This window comes from Parambassis ranga, chromosome 8 (assembly GCF_900634625.1).
Source record: "Parambassis ranga chromosome 8, fParRan2.1, whole genome shotgun sequence".
NCBI classification, from domain to species: Eukaryota; Metazoa; Chordata; class Actinopteri; family Ambassidae; genus Parambassis; species Parambassis ranga.
In genome coordinates this window covers 11,773,921-11,794,006 of record NC_041029.1, presented here as the reverse complement: position 1 = coordinate 11,794,006, position 20,086 = coordinate 11,773,921, and the positions used below count along the sequence as shown (strand labels likewise).

The window sequence follows — 20,086 nt, the reverse complement described above, 5'->3', positions numbered from 1 at the left end:
TTTATTTTATAGTGACAGATTTTTAATTCTGTAACTGTATTTTGAGTTTGCATCCTCTTTATCAGTAAAAAAAATCCTTACAAGCTGAGAACTACATGAGAATTTTTTTTGTAAGACGGCAATTTATAGCAGTTCAAACAAACCTATTTGTCAGTGACATCCCTATTAACTAGAATAAAAATATTAAGAAATCAATAGAATAGAATAGCATAGAATATCTTTACTGTCATTTTACATATAGAATAAAATTAACTAAAATAATATTTTTTAAACTATATATAAATTATGAAAGAAGTGAAACGTAAAACGGTATAATTATTGCATGACTCCTTAGTATTACTATTACTATACTGTTTTCTTAACTGTTGTGTTAATGAATTATTACATTAAAAAGGTCCTAATTTATTGATTTAAAAAAATAATCACATTTAATTTGTTTAAAATATTTGTATAATGGAAAAAAACTAAAAACAGGCCAAATAACCATTTTGTGAAATGTAATTTTTTGCCTGTTTACTCAAATGTGAAACTGTAATGTACAGCTATATTATATTTCAGTAACTTGTTTTGCATTGTCTAATTTGTGTCTAGTCATCATACATAGTTATTATATCTGCAAGTCCTTTATATATGGGGTTCAACCTTCTGTTTTATATTAACCACAACTCATGTGGTTCCACAACACTTTGGCTAACACTTCAGGGCAAAGGCACATTACTGTTCTCCTGAACTGTCCCATTTCACCTAATATTCCAAATATTTCCAAATTCCCCCTTGAGTATTTATTGCTGTCTGGTGTGCACCGCATGTGTAAAACAGGCTAAGACTATGGAGGTAGTATAACATCACAACGGTGCAACTTTTTTGAAATAATACAGTAGCTGAGTACATTTACTTAGTTACTTTACAGCACTGGTGACCAGCATGCACAACACAGCTCAACCAGGTCTCTCACACAACACTGTGGCAACCACCATTAGAGGGTATTGTAGACATTTCACAGCTCAGTGGAGAGAAAGTGTTGCTCATGCAAGTGGACACAAATATGGAGAAGCACTGACGCACAAACAAAACTACGCATGCACATGTAAACACATCTACACGAAAATAGCAGACACACATTAATGGATACGCTTCTACAGCATCAACAACACATGTACTTTTCAACATGTCTTCAGGAGATTTTAGAGTCTAATCTTTGCTTGGCGTGCAAAGATATTGATTCCCACAGTCTACCTCAAGCACATACATCATGTCATAATCCATATTCTGTCAATCAGCTCTGCGGACAGCGTGCACAGTTGTCCTGCCTTATTTGTGGAGGTTGTTTGCTGCTTGAATTATTGAACATCTGAATAGGTTGTGTTCCCTACTTTATGCATGCAGGGTCAGGTGCTTGTGTTCACAGTCCTCTGGTCTCTGTCACTACTATAAAATTTAAATCCCCAAATGAGTTTTCTTAATCAAAGGCCCACAGGAGCCATTAATAGATTAAACACTCCATGTTGAAAACACACCACTCTGCTGGCCTGAACCTTGGGGTACAGCCTATTTATGCCATTTAAATAGTTGCCATGGTAATGAGGTCACACTTTGTTAAAGCTGATTTTGATCTTGATACATTTAGAAGGCGGTGGGCCTCCGTGTCCATCAGCTAATTAATGAATTATGACTCAGAAAAATAGCCAGTATTCTTAGAGCCAGATGACTCCAGCATCCTTCGGAGCTCAGGCAGGGGTTTCTGTGCGGCTTAGTCGCCTCAGTCATAACAGCTCTGCATCAATATGAAAAAGGTCTGTGTAATTAACTGAGGTGTAATTTGGTCTTGTATTTTAGCTGTGAATCTGTAGCTGGCTGTGTGTTTGTACTCGACGCTTTCTCCTCTCCTCTATTGTTATCTCACCCAGAGCCTGTCCCTGTGGCCTTGGGGCTGTGCGGTGCTCTACTGCCATCCATGGGTGTGCACAAATGCTGCCACTTCTGCAGTTGGTGGGCATGTTCACCATTTGAACTAATTAAAAATGCCCTTTATAGAGCATGCCCACAGGCTAGGAGGCCAGTGCTTTAAAAAAAAAGATATAATGATAAAACACAAGGCTGTGCTGGCAAAGTATGTGGCAACACCAAACTACTACACAACATGCATACAACATGTGTACTGTTTGTTTTGTAGCTAAGTCCAGGCATGCAACATAGATAGGACTGCCGATGAAAATGTGCAGTTCAGGACAGAAATAGCAAAGGCTGAGACACACGCAGGGTAAAGGAGAAACACATGGTATGATGCCATTTTTTCTTCTTTGCCAAAGGGGCTGAGAGAAACAACAGGGGAGAGGGGGAGAGAGTGAGGGGAGTTAAAGGCTAAATAAAATTCATGGAGAAGGACAACAAAAGAGAATTGCAGATAATGACACAGCAGAGATGAAGAGGAAATGAGGTTGGCCAATTATTAGGGTGGAAATTATGAGGAATGGAATGGCTGTGAAAATTAATCAAAAAAGATTAAATTAATACAGGTTAAATGGCTGACTTCCTCTCTAGCTAATATTTAATGAAAGCTTGTTCTGCCAACAGACTCTGTGATTAGACAGTTGATTGGCAGAGCCTGGAATTCTTTGAGGTATGACAGATTGTCCTCATCTCTCTCTCATTATTCCCATCCTTTATTTGGTCCATCACTTTACAAAAGATGGCATCTGACCTGTAATCTGTGGGAAGAATTTTAAAGAGCTTAGGAGCACCTCATTTAAAACAGCCAAATCAATAAACCTCGAATATTGAGGTAAAAATGTGTGATATGATGTAGGAAATTCTTCAATGTGCCTTTATTGTAGAGCCGGCAAGCACAGCACACATCTAGTATTTCGTTATTCGCATAGCATCATCAAAGCACACAAAAATATTTTCATCGAACTAGAGAGATTATTATTGTGTCACTGCTATGGCAAAATCCAAACTAAAACTATTTAAGTTTTGCTTTGATGTAGAAATAGTCAGGAATCTGAAGTATTTCAGGAATTTATGACTTAACTAAAGTTGTACTTCAGTTCAACTGTGCATGGCTGTAGCCTTTACAGTGTTACAGGAATACATATTTGGACACATTACACTTGAAAAGTTTCTCTCTAACCTATACCACATACCCAGTATCTTACCCTTAACATAAAACCTTAATTAATCAGCTTATGTGCTGTCACTTTTTCACAAACATCTTTCGGTTGAAGAAGCATTTATAATGGGTGACAGCAGAGGACATAAATCTTTTTTTCTGGGATGCTTACTTAGGATCTCACAAACCCTTTTGAGTGATCTTTAAATACCACACTTGGAGCTTTGATCATAACTTCTGATCTCAAAATAGCTCAACCTCTGTCTTACCATAATCATTATACAAACACATTTTCACAGATTAGTAGAGAAGCAGCAAATTATCAGTCCTGACATTTTTTCAAATGGTTCAAAGGCCCTCTCTTAGCTTTTCCTGTGTTGTCCTGTTATTCCTTAATGTATTATTAAGCACTGTACAAACTGCACAAATTAGAGCCACTGGAGGAAATTCATGTTCATAGACTTCCTGTTTTAATTGCTGTAAATTATCCAGCTTACCTCTTGTACAGTGGCCACAATTACACAATTACATTAGTGGCTCGCCTTTTTAATTATCCAAAATGGTGCATCAATGAGCAATGATCTTCTTGTTCCTCTCATCCCTCTTGTCTTAGTAGCAGAGTGTCTGTGGGAAAGCTGGAGGTTAGTTGAATACAGACTCAAGGTTAAAGAGTGTCTGTACATTGAAGTTTAAATCTTTGCTGCCACCATGTGAATATGACCATTACTGCAATATAAATTTAAAATATAAATGACAGTATCTATATTTTTTGTTTAGTTATTGTATCACCAATATCAAACTTGTGAGCATAAAAAAACTTTCAAATGTGTAAGTATACTCCTCAAAGTGCATTTTAAGCGTAAGCGTGCTGTGAAATCAGATGAAACGTGTATATATATATATATATATATATATATATATATATATATGTGTGTGTGTTATACTAAATGTTTCTTTCCTCTTGAAAAATATCTGTTGGAGGTAAAAAAACAAGACTCATGCCAGAGCAGCCCATCTATCCGTTTATCTGCGATAACTGTTACGAGCTATATTTAATTACAAAAGACAATGGCCATCAGTCACTCTGTGCTGGCCAGATTTTGCTAGTACTTCCACTGGTAACCACATGGGGACAGTCTTGCTTTAAAAATTGAGGACACAGCATAGACAAGAAGAGGCAGCAGGTGAGTTGAGGAGGGCTGACATTTTTTGGATAGGGCTCAGAAAGCTGTCTCTTCTCATATCATTTCACAGTACACCCTACACAGGGAGGAACCCATATCACTCACCCAACGTGACTGGTTGGGGAGGGCAGTCGATCCATGGCTGACAAAATGAATAAGTCAGCAGACCAGGAGGGAAGGAAAAAAAGGGAGATGACCTGGCCGTTTTGTCTGAACAGGCCTTTCTGTCATCATTATGCATGGCTGTTTAGAGCGTAAAATGACACTACCAGTGGCCCAATTTCTTGCCAGAAATTGTTACGAGGTGAAGCTTCAAGGAGAAATTTGAGGCATTTTCCAATTTCCATACCTCATTCCATCCAGCACATTACTGAGGAGGCGAATGGTAAATTCAGGCAGCTGTGATTCGGAAAATAAATATTGCATCGAGGTCAATCTAGAACTCTGAACTTCCTCTGTCAGTTCAGAAATAAGCTGAAATCAGGACTGCAAAACAACCACCAGGTGAAATCATGTCAAAATAGACAGTGTAATTTTGGTAATGTTACTGTTATCGTGTTGAACAGTAAAACAAAGGTAAATCCACCTTATTCAAGGAAGGCCTGCTTACAGCATCCACATAAGAGAGGATTTATTTATTGTTTTGTATAAAGTGAAAACTGTGACATGCACCATACACCATTAGCATAACTGTAACTGAATATGACCATATGGCCAATGTGGCTGGCAAAACACTGAAAAATGTGCAAGCTACAAGCTGATATGACATAAAGCAGAATGACAGATGAGCTGTCAGAAGCAGCCATGGGCAAGAGCACCTGGTTCTCTCCCACATTAAAACCTTGCCGAAACCACCTGTCCTGATGAGCCCCTGGCCAACCTTTAATCTGTCCACCCATTCAGCACTGACAGTGTGATGAGACGGCAGGACAGTCTACTGTGCCTGGGATGGCACTTAGGTGCTCTGGGCACTCACATGTTAAATAACATATACAGACAGACATAGAGCACAGACTGATCTGTGCTCTATGTCTGAAATCAGCCTTTCTTAGATCTCACCTCTGAAACGTATGCACACATGCCAAGATGTGAGTCATAAAAGAACAGCCAAATGTCAGAAAATGAGAGAGGAATGGAAAAGAATGGATAGATGCATGCAAAACAGGGCTGGCAAGAACAGAGCAGAGGCTGATTGGGAGGGGATGAGACACAGAGTCGGCCAATGCGCAGCTCTGCATCTTGAGGAAAAGAGAGGGGGAGAGAGAGAAAGGGAGACAAGGGGAGAGTGAGGAAGTGAGAGATGGAAAGAGAGAGAGAGAGGGAGAGGGAGGGGTGAAACCGAGGCAGTCACTCAGAGAGAGAAGGCTCCAGTGCGATGCTTTTGGATGTGAGCTGCTCTCCTCTAACCGGTCTCCGCCATCCCTTTGACTGAGCCGGTGGTGTGTGAGTCTGGTAACTGCTTTAACCAGCTCTGGGAGCACTGCTGCTGCTCGGGAGACAGAAGCTGACTAGCTGGTTCCCTGCTTAGGCTGTCTGGAGCAGAGTGTGGCTGACTGGAGCCGAGGTCTAGGGTAGGGCAGGGTAGGGGCTGGCTGTAGGGCCGTTTGCGCCGGGGGGCCCCCACAGGAGGCAATCATGAGTGTTCCTATGCTAAAGATCGGGGCAGTGCTTAGCACCATGGCCATGGTGACCAACTGGATGTCTCAGACTCTGCCATCTCTGGTGGGACTCAATGGGACCACCATCTCCAGAGGGGGAACCTCAGAGAGGATTGTCAGCGTGCGTATGACTTCATTTGCTGTTTGACAAGCATGTGTGTGTTTTTTTTCTTTTTTTTTTACCATATTTTGGTGCATGTCAGAAACATAACAGGATGTCACAGCAGAAGAAATTGTGATAAAGTGAAGACACGAGACTGACTTTTATGTTTAAAAGGCAGAGGAGTTTCAGAGAAGGGGAGACAGACAGGAGTGGGACTATGCTGTGTTAAAATGACAGGCGATGGAGGCAGACATGCACGTGAGAGCAATGTTTCAGCTAAGAGTGAATGATGCACATGTTAAAGCGAGAGCTGATTAAGTGTAATGATGCTGAATTGTGGGCATGTGAGTGATGGCAAGTGGTGGGGGGAGGCAGTATGGACGTACAAGGTAAATCATATGTTGTAGAGTGGGAGCAGTTCTGACTGATGCTCACGCTGATCCCATCTGTCAGTCACCTTCAGGGTGGGACGGATGGTGCTCAGATTCTGAGGTGATGGGGAAGACTGAGAGGCTGAGACAGTTTGGATTTGGGCTCAATCCTCTATGGCTCTGTTTGCCTTTAATATGTTGTATTGGGAGGTCAGACATGTTTTGTGGCTTCAGTTCACATGTAAAGTTTATTGTCTTAAATGCACACATACGTACAAAAGTCCTTTCTATCTGTTTTAATTGTGGTAATCAGGGGTATGACAGAGAAAAATATTAAGCAGAGCAGAGGATTAGACATTTCTGGCTCATCAGCGGTTAATGATTGCTTCTGCCTCTATCCAGAGTGTGTGTTTTATGGCACCTTACCCATTAAGCAAATGCTCTGCTTTGTTGGAAATGACAGAATAAAATTGAACATCCCAAGAGGTCTAAGACCATCTGGATGAGTGTGTGCACATGAATATATGCACACGCGCACAAGTATGTTTGTGTGTTCAGACCTGAGTATGTTTAGGCATTCTGGTCTCAGAGGGCGAAGGGCCGTCTGTTTGAAGAAGAGTTTTATAATTTATAACAGCTTGTTAAAACATCAATCTACCATTTTATGTCTCCTTAATGTTGCAGTGAAGTGTTGGGGTGGAATGACTTCTTGGAAGAAAAAGCACAGTGTTATCTTTGTGGGAAATATGAAGCACAAAGCGGAGCAGTTTAAGCACCATCATTAGTTTTTCAAAAGATTTGATAAATATTAGACATTGTTATGAGTGGGTCCTCTCATGAAGGAAAAGAAATGCTATTGAAGTTCATTTCATCAAAGTTTCATAAAAACCGATGAGCTGCTTTGATGGTGCCAGGAACTATTATAATATCGTAATCGTCTGTTGTAATGGGAAATGTCTTCACTTTCAGTCAGGAAGAGTCTCTCTTCATAAACAATGGCAGCAAATAAAACTTTCATGTAAAACCTCGCCTCAAAGTCCCATCACTCTTAATGAGACATTTTCCTGTGATGATCTTAGAAGCAGTCATGACTCACAAAATGTTTAGAGCTCTAATCAAAGACAATCTAGCTACGGTCTTGTGACACTCTGGTGCTAGCGTGCCAGTGGCTATTCCATGGCTGCCTCCCCACCCCTGCACCGACGCAAGCGGCGTTCCACATTCTCCCAGCTTAGAGCTATTTTCAAAGTCTGCTTCAGTTGCTTTCTGTGCCCGTCTTCTAACCAGCTGATCCAAGAACACAGCTGACTGAGTTTATACAAGCCTTTTTTGCAGTGGTGCTGAGCACAGCACTGCCTGAATGCTTATGCACATCTGGATAGTGCAAACTCATGTTTCTTAATGAGTAGAAAAGACCCTGAGACTAACACTTATTTAGAACTAGCCTGGCTTTACAGTATGGTCATATAATGGCAAGCCACAATGCACACACTATAATGTGATAAGGAATTCTTCATGAGAGTGCAGCTTTATAGAGTCAAACAGGCATGCATTCAAAATTTCTGTTTGAAGTCTCCACTCCACAGAAGAGGGTACAGATTCTTTTGGTTTTAATCGTAAAAATGAAATTTACCCTCGTTACAGTGACATCTGTAGCATATGTGCTTTTTATTGCATTTACCTGAGCATTATGATGGCAAGGTAAGATCAAACATTATAAAGCAGTGGACCTTTAAGTTAGAGGTAGCTGCCAAACATTGCTGATGTCAGTATATGATTATGGACACAGGAGCCAACATAAACTACACTTTCTTTGACTTTTTCATGGAAGAATCAGGCAGATTTTTAACTGCAATACAGAATGTACGAAGCATCCACGTTATAGTTTATTTTAATGAATCTTTGTGAGAATGCATAAATCATAAACACACTGTAGATTTATCTCCATAATACAGCATTGAACAGCAAGATGTATGTGTGTCTTAGTGTGGGGTAGCGCTCCCTTGGACATCTATAATAAGAAGGAGAATTGAATAAAATATTTCTCACCATCAAAAGGAAGCAGAGAACAACAAATGGCAGTGAACAAAGAGCCAGGACTTAGAATCTGATTGGGGTCGACTAACCTCTGTCTGTCAGAATGTGGGACTGTACATTTTATCGTTTCCACTGTGCAATCCAATAAAATGTCTGTAAAGATTGATTCAGGGTTATCTATTACAGATTAAACTGCTGCAGATTTGTATTTGTGCACTTTGCTTTTATGTCCATCAATGCATCTTTCAATTAACATTTACCAGTTCAGACAGATATCCTGCAACCCCACAATGTGAAGTAGTGTCCAGAGCCAGAATCTAAGTGAAAGCCAGTCTGTATAATTATGAGACATTTGTTGTGATACATGAACTAATTACCTGATAGCCTGTATACAAAGTAGTATTGATCCTGATTTCCAATCTGCTAAAGTTAAGCATTGCTTCATCCGTGAAAAGCAATTTGATAAAAAATTCACACGATTCAGTGATCCATATTTCCACTGATGAAGCACCGACTGTGTAGTGACAGTTTATACAGTGTTTCCTCACACAATCTCGCCTCCTCGGTCTGATCAGCACCAGACGTAATAGAGCTATCATGTCCCCATGTAACAGCAGAGTGAATGCCAAATGCTTTTCACCAGGGCATCTAGCAATGAGCTATTAGCATGCACCAAAAAATACAAATAAAAAGGACAAAGTTGTAGTTGCTGGTTTGTAAGTGCTGAGTGTGATTTTCCCTCACTTCTCCAAGAGTTCTCCAACTCCCCCACCACCGCCACCCCCACCACTTTAGAAAACACTTGATGCATCTGCCCACCCCCACTGTCACTCAAGTGTGATCTGGATTGGAACAAGTCAGGTGCAGATCGAAAGTGAGCAGGACACCGCTCAGAAGGGGCGACAGCTATGGGAGTGATGGAGTGGGAGAGAGGGAAAGACAGCAGGGAGGGAGAAGAAGGCAGCAGGGAAAGGGGCATGATGAGTTTATGAGTCATATTATTGACTGGCAACCATACTGTGCTGATTGTGGTAATCGTTTTTCCTTGGGAGCAGAAGAGAGCAGGGACTTGACTGGGAGTCTTTATTGAATTTTATTTTAAATGCCAGCAGCTGGGTTGTGCATTGAGGATTGACTGATTGTTCATTTGAAGAGTGGGGGGGTGTATTTGCATGTTTATCTGTATGCAGTCAATTACAGCAACAACCAGCAAATTTGAAGAATGAGATCTGATTGTTTGGCTATAATATAGATGGAACTGAGCTCTGTGCAGCAGAGACAGATGGCTCTACTTTGCTAGGGACAAGTATTGGGAGAAGGCTGGTTTAAAACATCATTCTGCAGGGAGAGAGGAAGAGAAAGTGAAGCTATACAACTTTGATAAACAAAGCTGTCATTGCAGAATGGAAATCTGAGACAGAGACAGATTACATAGGGAGCGTTTCTTGCTTTTTTATCCTGACTCTCTCTCCTTGATGCCTCCTAAATTCTTGGTTTTTCTGACTTTATCTCAGCCACCTGTTCTGACACTGTCCATCCTCTGTAGTGTTGCAGTTTGCAGACATGATGCCTCCTCAGATCACAGCACAGCGGTCAGCTCTCTTACATCTCAACACTTGTGCCAGCCTCTGCCAGTTTGCCCGTTTCTGCCTGCTGCTTATGAAAGTTATAATAGACTTCCCGTCATGCTCATAAAGTAGGGAGCTGCAGATTTATGATCTCATTTAACTCCAGCTTTACAGCAGCCAGCTCCAGGGTCGGTCTAATGAAACGCCAGAGGAAGTCCATCGTGCAACTCGACAGCAATACCACCAGCTCGAATGTCTAATTGGATAATCCCTCTGAACTCTGTTAGTCATTAACAACATAAGGATTCTAAGTTTCTTAATGCTTTAGAGAATCTTGCAGGTAATGGCACAAGTGGGTTAGTTCCCTTTTATAATTGTAGCTCCCTCAACTATACGTACATTGGTTCTGTTTTGGCAGACGGGGCAGAGGAGAGATGTTGCAGCATCTCGTCTTCACCTCTATCAGCAGGTATTCACCTGAAGTTGTCATTCAGTATTAACTGGGCAGATTTTAAACATAGCTAGAGGAAATTAGAACCATTCCCCTCTTCGCTGTCAGCGAAACCACAACGCTTCCCCATCTCAGTGTATCAGTAACTCCTGCTTTATTCTCTCGGGGCAATGGGAGGTTATGGTTGGAAGAAATGCCAGCAGCTAGCAGGGATTCGTTCACCCTGGCTGTCAAGCGTGATGTCATGGGAACACAAGGAAGCCTGAGGTGGTGCAAAAGGGATACACCAAGAAATCTTAAAGAGTAATTTTCATTTTTGTGAGCAGGCCCAATTGATTTTTCATTTCGCATGCCCTCTGCGGTTTCCTGTTGTTTTCATTGCTGCTGTCTTCTTCCTTAATGGGCTTTTTCATGGCAGCCATGTGACAGCTTCAAATCTGGCACTTACATATTCTATTTCATCCCTCACATCTAATGGATGGATTTCTGGGACAGTGTACTGAACGCTTCCTCTCTGCTGAAACCACCGTCTGTGTCAGGGAGGAGAGGATTATCCCCCAAACCTGAAGTGCTCCAGCTACAGATAGCACCATGATCATAGCACAGGTTATGTTATCAAACACAACACCGCAGTGTATTCATTCTCCATTTCTCTCTGAATATCCACAGTGTAAATATGGAAAACAAAATGAACCTTTGTCAATGATACCTTCTTCTATGTAGACTGAAGACTTAAATTTTATTTACGCAAAAAAATTCTGAAACTTTATATGAACACCTTGAGAGACATGCATGTTTGTAGACGTCCCCAGAAAAGCACATTTGCATTCAAGAATTACCCCTTTACTCCTTCTCCTTAAACTGCCACTGTGATGAGAATGGGGAAGTTAGTGCAAAATGAATAGGTGGGTGGTAATGAAATTGGAACTGATTCAAATAAGCTCTTAATTTCAGCCCAGCATTTATGAAACATTAATGAGTAGAGGGGGGAGATGTGTTGCTGTGAAAACTCCCTTGCTTAGTAGGAACACAGCATGAGTTTAAACATGTTGGAAAATGAATAAGGAATGATAATGGAGCTGACATGCCTCCAACGTGTAGAATTTTTGACTTTTGTCTTTATTCTATTGCTCACTATGTGACACCAACTGTGGCTTCTTTTGAAGCTGATAGCGATATGAAAAATTGATGCACACTTCTGCATCCATTCGCAAGAAACCAAAAGTGAATATCTGGTGCGTAGGCAGACAACCCCCACATGTATGGATGTGTGGTAATTTTACTGGAGGCTGCACATACAGTCAGAATGAGTAACTTAAGTGTTTTTTTCTGTAGTTTGAGTTGCACTAACCTCCACCTGTTAGCTTTGCAGTACATCAAGTGTAATGAGAGGACACTGAGCCATGCCATGGCCTCAAAATCCACTCACTTACACACATCCTCAGCATTACAGAAGGCTATACATCCTCAGCAATCTCTGAGCATTCTCAACTTCATGTCAAAACACATGCATTACTAAACATCCAACGACAGGACTTTACATAAGTAGGTTTAAGTGTATGCATATATGTGCTGTTTTTTGCATGTATTATCTGCAGATATGTAGAGGCATGTTGACAGAAAGACTTCACGGATGAATACTCAGGTGCACACATAGTGTACTACAGCAAATAAGAAATCCTGACAGTGAGCGTGATGCAAGCAGGGAAACAGACACAGGAAAAGATGCACCACTGTCACATCCCTACCACTTACCCCCCGGGCAACAGTGGAATGAAACAGGCGCTGTTGGGAGAAACTCTGAGAGTTTCCGCCGTAGAGGCTGCCTCTTTTATCTTAACTATGGCCTACACTAGGTCCTCAAGATGTTACAGCCTTCTGATGGCTTTAAAGAGTAAAGGTGCAGACTGACAGGCAAAAAGTCACTGCAGGAAGCAGATGTAGAATGACTCACAGGTATGCATCATATATTGAAAATACTGGAATGATAATTCATGTTCCTCTGTGAGTCGTTCACATGGAAATTCTGTCATCCTAGAATATAACTAATATATGCATGTAATTCTGTATGAATAGAATATTACTCCTTGGTTTAATTAAATTTACATGCATTCATTTAAAAGTTTTATGAGCCACTTTAATATGCATTGAATATAATGAAGAGATTTAAAATGAAAACCGATTACACGTATCGTTATGGTTACCGCAGGATGCACAGCTGTTGTCTGTTTGGCGCAATGCAATTTGAAGTAAGTCAGATTTAAGAGTCCCCACATCCCCCAAGACATTTTAATCTGATCCCCCCACGACCCAAGGAGACGAGAGCAGAGCACAGCACAGCACAGCACTTCTCTGCGGGAAAAAGCAGGAGAGCAGCAAAGACTTCCAGGCTTTTACTTCTAGTTATGTGGATGGCTCTTTGATTTCATCACTGTTCCCTTTCTCATTACATTTGGCTTTATATGCTGACTGTGTGTAGATGCAGTGTGAAGGAACCTTGCGTAAAGTAAGGACCCTATACATGTGCTTGCTAGCGCAAAGCACTACTTTTGATTGGATTAGTCAGACAGAGACATCCATCCTTTTAGCCTCACCCCTCCTCCACTGGTAAGGGGCTGCATTATCGATCGAGAACAGCTCTATTTCCTTTCTGTGTCCAAACTTATTAGATGCTTTGCTTTCACACAGCCTGGCCCTGTCCCTCTTCTTCTTCTTTCCTTTGAAATCCCTATTTTCCCTTCTATTTGTTTTTCTTATTTCTCCATTGAGCTCTTGCTTGACTCTATCTTGTGTTTTCCACCCCTTTGTGTATTTTCCACCAATGTTCTAGTCTTATCTCAATCTGTTTTCTCTCATTATCTTCTCTAAGAGTTGGCTCTCTCTCTCTCCCTTCTGATGTCTTTACTGCTGTGAGCATCACCTCTGTCAATCTTTGGCTTCACTTTCTGTCTCTTTGTTGCTCTCCCCTTCTGAATTTAGTGATTTTGAGCAGTTGGGAAGATCAATTGCCATTAATTGCCTTCGGGGAAGAGCACTTTCTGGCAAAGAAAAAATATAATGCCACAGAAAAATTATGACTGCAGCTAAGTTATGGTGACAGAATGGGAACAACTAATCACGATATGGAATGTATCAAAGACTCCTTTTTTCCTCCAAACATTTCCTACAAAACTTGATAAATTTATTGGTTTAGAAATGCTTTATAAGGGTGGAACACTTTTCAGATTACTCATGATTTGTGCTGGCAGGATAAAATATCTTGTCTCATGCATTTTGAAAAGCCAGCTTGGTAGCAACGCGGATAAACAACAGCAGACAGAAAGGAGCATTTTTTTTGCTTGGTCTAAGATATATATGTCTCTGTGTTTCTGCAGGCTCTTTACCCGAGCCCGGAGGAGGGCTGGCAGATCTACAGCTCGGCACAGGACGCAGATGGGAAGTGTATCTGTACCGTGGTTGCACCAGCACAGAACATGTGTAACCGAGACCCACGCAGCAGGCAGCTTCGCCAGCTCATGGAGAAGGTGACAGCTGTCAATAACACACTCTGAGACACGAGCGCTCTCTTACCCACACAAACATACACTGCGCTCATGTCTGTCACCGTCTGTCACATGCAGGAGGCTCAAGTGAGCAGTCTTCCTTTACCCCACAGTTGATCAGTCACGCTAATCAGAAGACTTTTGAACAAGTTCTTGAAAATAAATTAAGCTTGAATCATTTTAATCATTACGATTGCTTTTACTGAACCATCTCCTAATAATGTTTCTCTTAGATCATTAGATAATAATAACAAATTATATACTTTTTTGTGCATATGTGAAGAAAATAAATGCCATACAAAGCATGTGCACACAGACAAACCACAAGTGTACAGACAAGTGTACAACACTGTTTCAGCAGCTAGACAATAAATCTGTATTATTATTTACTTACATGCAGGGGAGTGTTATTGACCTACAGGGCAGTGTATGCAAATGCAATTTCCTGCTAGTGTCAAGTGCGTAAACACACAAACTCACAAACTCACAATTCACATCCTGAATGATCCTGCATGTTGCACTTCTAGTTGAAATGACAGTTTGTTCATCTTTTCGTCTTTTTACCTCTCCAAATAACAGAAACCTGAGAAGTAATGTTTTTTTTAATGCCTTTCAATTACTTGATAGGCTGCGCTGCTAAGCTCTGCACTTTATTCACAGCAGAATTGGTATTTTTTTGACAATCAACACCAACTAAAAGATAAGGTGTATCCAGAGAGCCACTGAAAGCCTTGGAGCACAAAAGTAGCATAAAGAGTGTAAGGTGGAAGCTGACATTGATGTGGTCATGTGAAGGGAGGTGGTGGTAAATTGTGATGCTGAATAGGCTCAGAGGCCCTGATGGATCAATGAAACACCTGAATTCACATATTGCATTCATTCTCATTGAAGTTTGGCTTTTCCCCCCGACAGTCTCTGCCTGCTGCCGTTTCAAACACACGCTTATACAGACAAAATCCACACTCATGCACACTTTAAAAGAGGTATATTCCAACAGAAAAGCCATAGCTAGGCAGAGACAAAGTCAATAAAGCTACAAAGTGACTATATAGAAAGTGAGTGAGTGAGTGTAAATATACAGCCTACAGTATATTGTATAGCTGTGTGTGCATACATGTTCCTATTTTTGGTTATTGTGACACAGTGACATTAGGATCCATCCAATATATTTTATGTCCCTATTTCTTTTTAATTCCAGTTACCAGAGATATTTTTCGAGCTGTCAATATTGCAAGGGGATCTTGTTTACTGAAATTGTGTTGTCTTCTTATAGAAAATGTTTTAGATGGACGAGGACATGTGGCTCTGTATTACAGAAGCAGTATGTTTAATTGGCCCTCTTCAAGCTACGGCCAGAAAGTGATGTGAGTCATCTCTTGTGATGAGTGACAGACAGAATGTAACACAGTGGGCAATCTCTTGTGTCTGTATGAGTAAGTGCATGCTGGTGTCTCAGTTGGGAGTGGTCATCCTGGTAACCCAGAAAAATCGTGAAGTTGGTGAAAAGGTGAACAGAAAATGTAGAGACTACACCAACTAAACAAAGTAGTATAAGGACTTTAGCTATGTGTATAATATTTAAAACAACTAATAACAGAGGACACATAACCCCATCTAACTACAAAATGTATATATTGTATGTGATGGAGACCACTCTTTGCCTTGTCCTCATTCATGCTTTGGCACTGCCATGTTTCTACATTAGTGGTTGTAGTCTGCCAGCTAAGCTTTAAGGTTGCTAGACAACCTTAAAGCTTAGACATCTGTTCCCAAAATATAGAACAAATTGTCATATTACACTATATATACACCCCGGAATCAGATTACTATTTTTGGTGTATATCTTTATCTGCATTTTACATCAACAAATGATTTACATTAAAGCTTGTACATTTGTACAAGCCTTAGGTGTGTGTGTGTTAAACTTACGGTATGCTGTATGCGGTATGCCTTAATACATGCACACCACTTGTGGGAGTCCAGCTTTTAAAGCCAAGTACGCCCGTCTAATACAGTCCACAGACTGGACTAATAAAGACACCTGGGGTCAGCACTATCACACAGCAGTGAGATCCATAAGTTAAGAAGAAGAAAAACACAGTACTATCATATATGCAGTCCAGTGCAGTAAGGAATGCTCTGATCTGTACATTAGAGAAACTAAACAACCACTCCACAGAAGAATGGCTCAACAGAGGAGAGCCACCTCCACAGGACAAGACTCAGCTGTTCACCTCCACCTAAAAGAGAAGGGACACTCATTCGAGGACAACTATGTCCACATCTTAGACAGAGAGGACAGACTGTTTGAAAGAGAAGTCAAGGAAGCCATCTATGTTAAGCTGGAAAAACCTTCCCTTAACAGAGATGGTGGACTCCAAGTCACATGTGTCCAGCAAGTGTCAACCAGTCCCCCTCTGGTAGTCTCATAGTCATTAACCCGTCATTAAACACACCAGACACAGTCAGTAAGACCGACACAGGTAAGTATGGAGACATTTAGTGCGTTTCACACAGACCAACCCGCTGAGGTTCTCCACCACATATAAACCCCACCAAACAGTTAGAACTGATGAAGCTGCTTGGATAAGCAGCAAAATATCTTCAAGAAAACTCTACAAGTCCAGATGCCTTACTTCAACCTTTTGAATGCCGACCAAAGCAACCTCATTTGATCCCAGAGCATGTTGGGGAATTGTTTGAGCAGACCAGATCCACAAAAGCTCCTCCTGACACAGAAAGGCAAGGATATGCTAACAATGTCAAAACTGCCCTCTGTTCAAAGAATGTAAAGTAGCTTTGTGCTACACTATTCAGCTTTCAGCAAAGGCAGTCATGCTGCCATCCAAAGCAGAGCTGACCCTGAAGGACGGCGTGCGAGAATGCTCACAGTAGACTTCTGAAAATTTCATCCCCTTTGACTCCTGTGTCTGACTAAGTTGAAATGAGATAAAATGAGATGTGAGGCATGGAGTGAGTCATCACACTGAACATGAGGCAAGATTCTGCTGTGGCTGATTGGAAATCAGAAATTGTGATGGTGGGAAGAATCTTAAGTGGCTAGAGGAAAGTGTGAAATGTTTTGTGGAAAAGTTCAATAACACCTTAAAGGACAGAGTAGCCCCAACTCTAGCCACCGTGGAGGATAGCGATATTATGTTTGTTTAGACTCCAGGCTGCTGGAACCTTTACCCTCACACACTCCTCCAACTACTCCATATGCACAGCTGTCAAAAAAAGTTTTAATTGGTCAAGAAATATTTTCTGACCAAATATTCCCAGCTGGCTCATGAAGCATGTGGGACTGGAAGATGAGTTGGGTGCAGAAAGCTCTAGGCTGGACACAAAGTAAATGAGTGGGTTGTCAGAGAGTAGGCAGGCAAGGCATTTGGTGCTGAACAGACTTTATGCCAAACTGTGACCTTTGAGAGTTGGTCTGTTTTTGTTTGTCTTAAGACTGATATAAATATCTTAGTAAGCTTGGATTTGATAGTGCATGTCTGTGTCTGTGGGCGTCTGTTTGTGTGGGCATGCCGGACATATGTACACGTGAGCCTCTTATATACACAGCAGCACGGTAACATTTTTGGATGATTTCTGGCCAGTTCGGTGCAACGTGCACGAGATGAGGAGGTGTGTGGAGCAGTAGGCTGGTTATGCAGCAACAGAGTGGGATGTCAGAGTGAACAAGCTGAGTACTTAGTAGAAATTAAACATAGAGCAAAACTGAGTCCACAGAGAAAGCAGATTCAATAAACGCCTACTTAACAGCATGTTTGCTAATCCATGATATTCATTCTGTTAGTTTGTCTGCATCAATGTGTAGCATAATCATAACGTGGGCCCCCCAGTGAACCTACTGACCTCTTGCATAAAATGTACTATAGTTTATAGTCTTTTTCCTGAGAGAATTCAAACATCCTCATGTTTCATATGAACTATTTTCCTGCTTTTATCCTTCTTTTTGCTTTTGATTATTTCTTGCCTTTTCAAGGCAATCATTTCAGCTATCCAGTGAGAGTTTATGTAATGCTACAGTAGGATTATAAAAAAATATCTGAATTCCTCAAAGTGTCTGTCCTTTACAAACTATGGTTCAGAATTTAACTGTATGTTACCTGTATTAGGTAATGTGGGACAATTTGGTCAGTAAAAAGGGATGCAGCCCATTTTACAATCTTAACCCCAAATTTCAAATAATTTAAATGAATCTGTTTTCCTTAAGCAAAATACATAGCATATCTATTGGCTCTTATATGACAGTTTAGATATTTAGAAGGTGACAATGTAGTCCATGCATTGCTTATTGTATTGTCACAATGGGCTGCAAATGTTTTCATGCAGAAGTAGAGGCCAGCTTTACAACTTCCTAATGTTAGGCTGCAGTTAACATGAGTTAACCTGGTCCAATGCAGCGATAGATAGTAAACTTTTTATATGAATTGCAATAAGTAGCATAAAGAGCATATTTTTCCTGCAAAGCCACTAACCCTTGGGGAGCTGATCACGCTTACGCACAAGGAATGTAAACCCACAGAGTAGCCAATACACTTGAAATGATAATACTGAAAGTGAAAATTGTATGGGTTCTAATTGAGTGTTGATGACATACACAGACAACAAACACAGATCTTTTGAGAATAAACATAAACAAATGTGTGCATGTGGGTGTGTGTTTGCATGTAACAGGTTCAAAACATTAGCCAGTCGATGGAGGTGCTGGACCTACGAACATACAGAGACCTGCAGTACGTGAGGAACACAGAGAGTCTGATGAAAGTGGTGGATGGAAAGCTGAAGGTGGCGTCCGAAAATCCCCGCAGCCTCAATCCAAAGGGCTTTCAGGTAATTGGCTGTATGTTGCCTGCTGTACAGTGGTTTGTGTGTCAGGTGAATGCACAGGCTCTCCAAGTAGCATTGCTCACTACACTTTGCCAGCTGCATTGCGATTTCTTTCACTCTTCACAGACAATAAAATTTCAGATGACTCTCCACAGTGTGCAGGATAAACATAGATACACAAATTCAATTCCAGTGCTATATCTGAATTGTAAAGTCATACACAGAGGATTCCAAGTAAATTCACATGCTACTGAATTATTAAATCCTTGGACCTGGAAGGAGAGTGTTTTTTTCTGTATTCCTCTTTCTACATACTTTCTCTTCTCTTTTCACTCAGCTTCTTCGTACTCTATATACTTAAGATTCAGGTGTCTGCTTTTAGATAACGGGCACATATATTCACATTTATCTCTACCTTATCTCTCTACAAGCTAAGGCTTAGCTTCCATTATCAGCAGGCCTTTTTGTCTTCCTGTCAGGAGACTGTCTTACCCAGCCTTACTGCACATTCCTCACACTCTTACAGATATTAGATGGACCATAAAATAGTTTGATTAAAAGACGCCCTGATAAATGCTAAGTGTGCTTTACAGCTGGGCAAGTGCCTCAGCACCAAGACAAGCACCAATGGCTGTGTTTTTGCTTTCAGTGTGTTTTATGAAAGCCATTCCGACGAAAGTAATGTAGAGGTTTATGAAATTAGCCAATTCATCAAAAAGACCGAAGACATTTAAAACATCCAGAATCAAAAATATTACTTATCTCCAGATTTGTCTGAATGCAAATCATCAATCTAACATTGAGATATAAATAAATAAATAATTATGAAAGGCAGGATTTGACCAAAGCAGGTTGGCTGATGAATGTGTGCAGCTTAAAGTTGCCGATGGCAGAGCACAGGAGATTAACGAGAGTGAATTTTCGCGGCTTGAAAAAGTGAAAATGAGATTTATGATGTGGCGCCACAGGGCTGAGAGCTGCTCCATCACCAGATTTACGATAAACCTTAACAAGGAGGAAACAGCCCCTCCTGTGGTGGCCACACTTTATTGTTACACCTATTTCTCTCTTGAGCCCTCTACCTTCCACACAGCAGCCCGCTGCTTCCTGCACTCCTACCTAAGGACACTTTGTACTTTTTACTTCTCAAAACACGATGAGTCACAGTCACAAGTTTGCAACTACCACATCATGCTTGTTACTGCAGGTGAAATTTGAACG

At 40.9% G+C, this 20,086-nt stretch overlaps 1 protein-coding gene across 2 annotated transcripts in view; it reads left to right on the top strand.

The window, feature by feature from the left end:
* The window catches only part of olfm2a (olfactomedin 2a), a 37,572-nt gene that overhangs the window by 13,598 nt on the left and 3,888 nt on the right, over nt 1-20,086 (top strand). The window contains exons 1-3 of one of the 2 annotated variants that reach the window (XM_028412003.1): nt 5,920-6,072; nt 13,856-14,005; nt 18,713-18,868. In XM_028412003.1, coding sequence (XP_028267804.1) covers nt 5,929-6,072; nt 13,856-14,005; nt 18,713-18,868 — 450 coding nt within the window. In that variant the 5' untranslated portion in view covers nt 5,920-5,928. Of the gene's footprint in view, nt 1-5,919; nt 6,073-13,855; nt 14,006-18,712; nt 18,869-20,086 lie in introns of those variants that run through there. The other variant, XM_028412004.1, reaches the window with a different exon arrangement.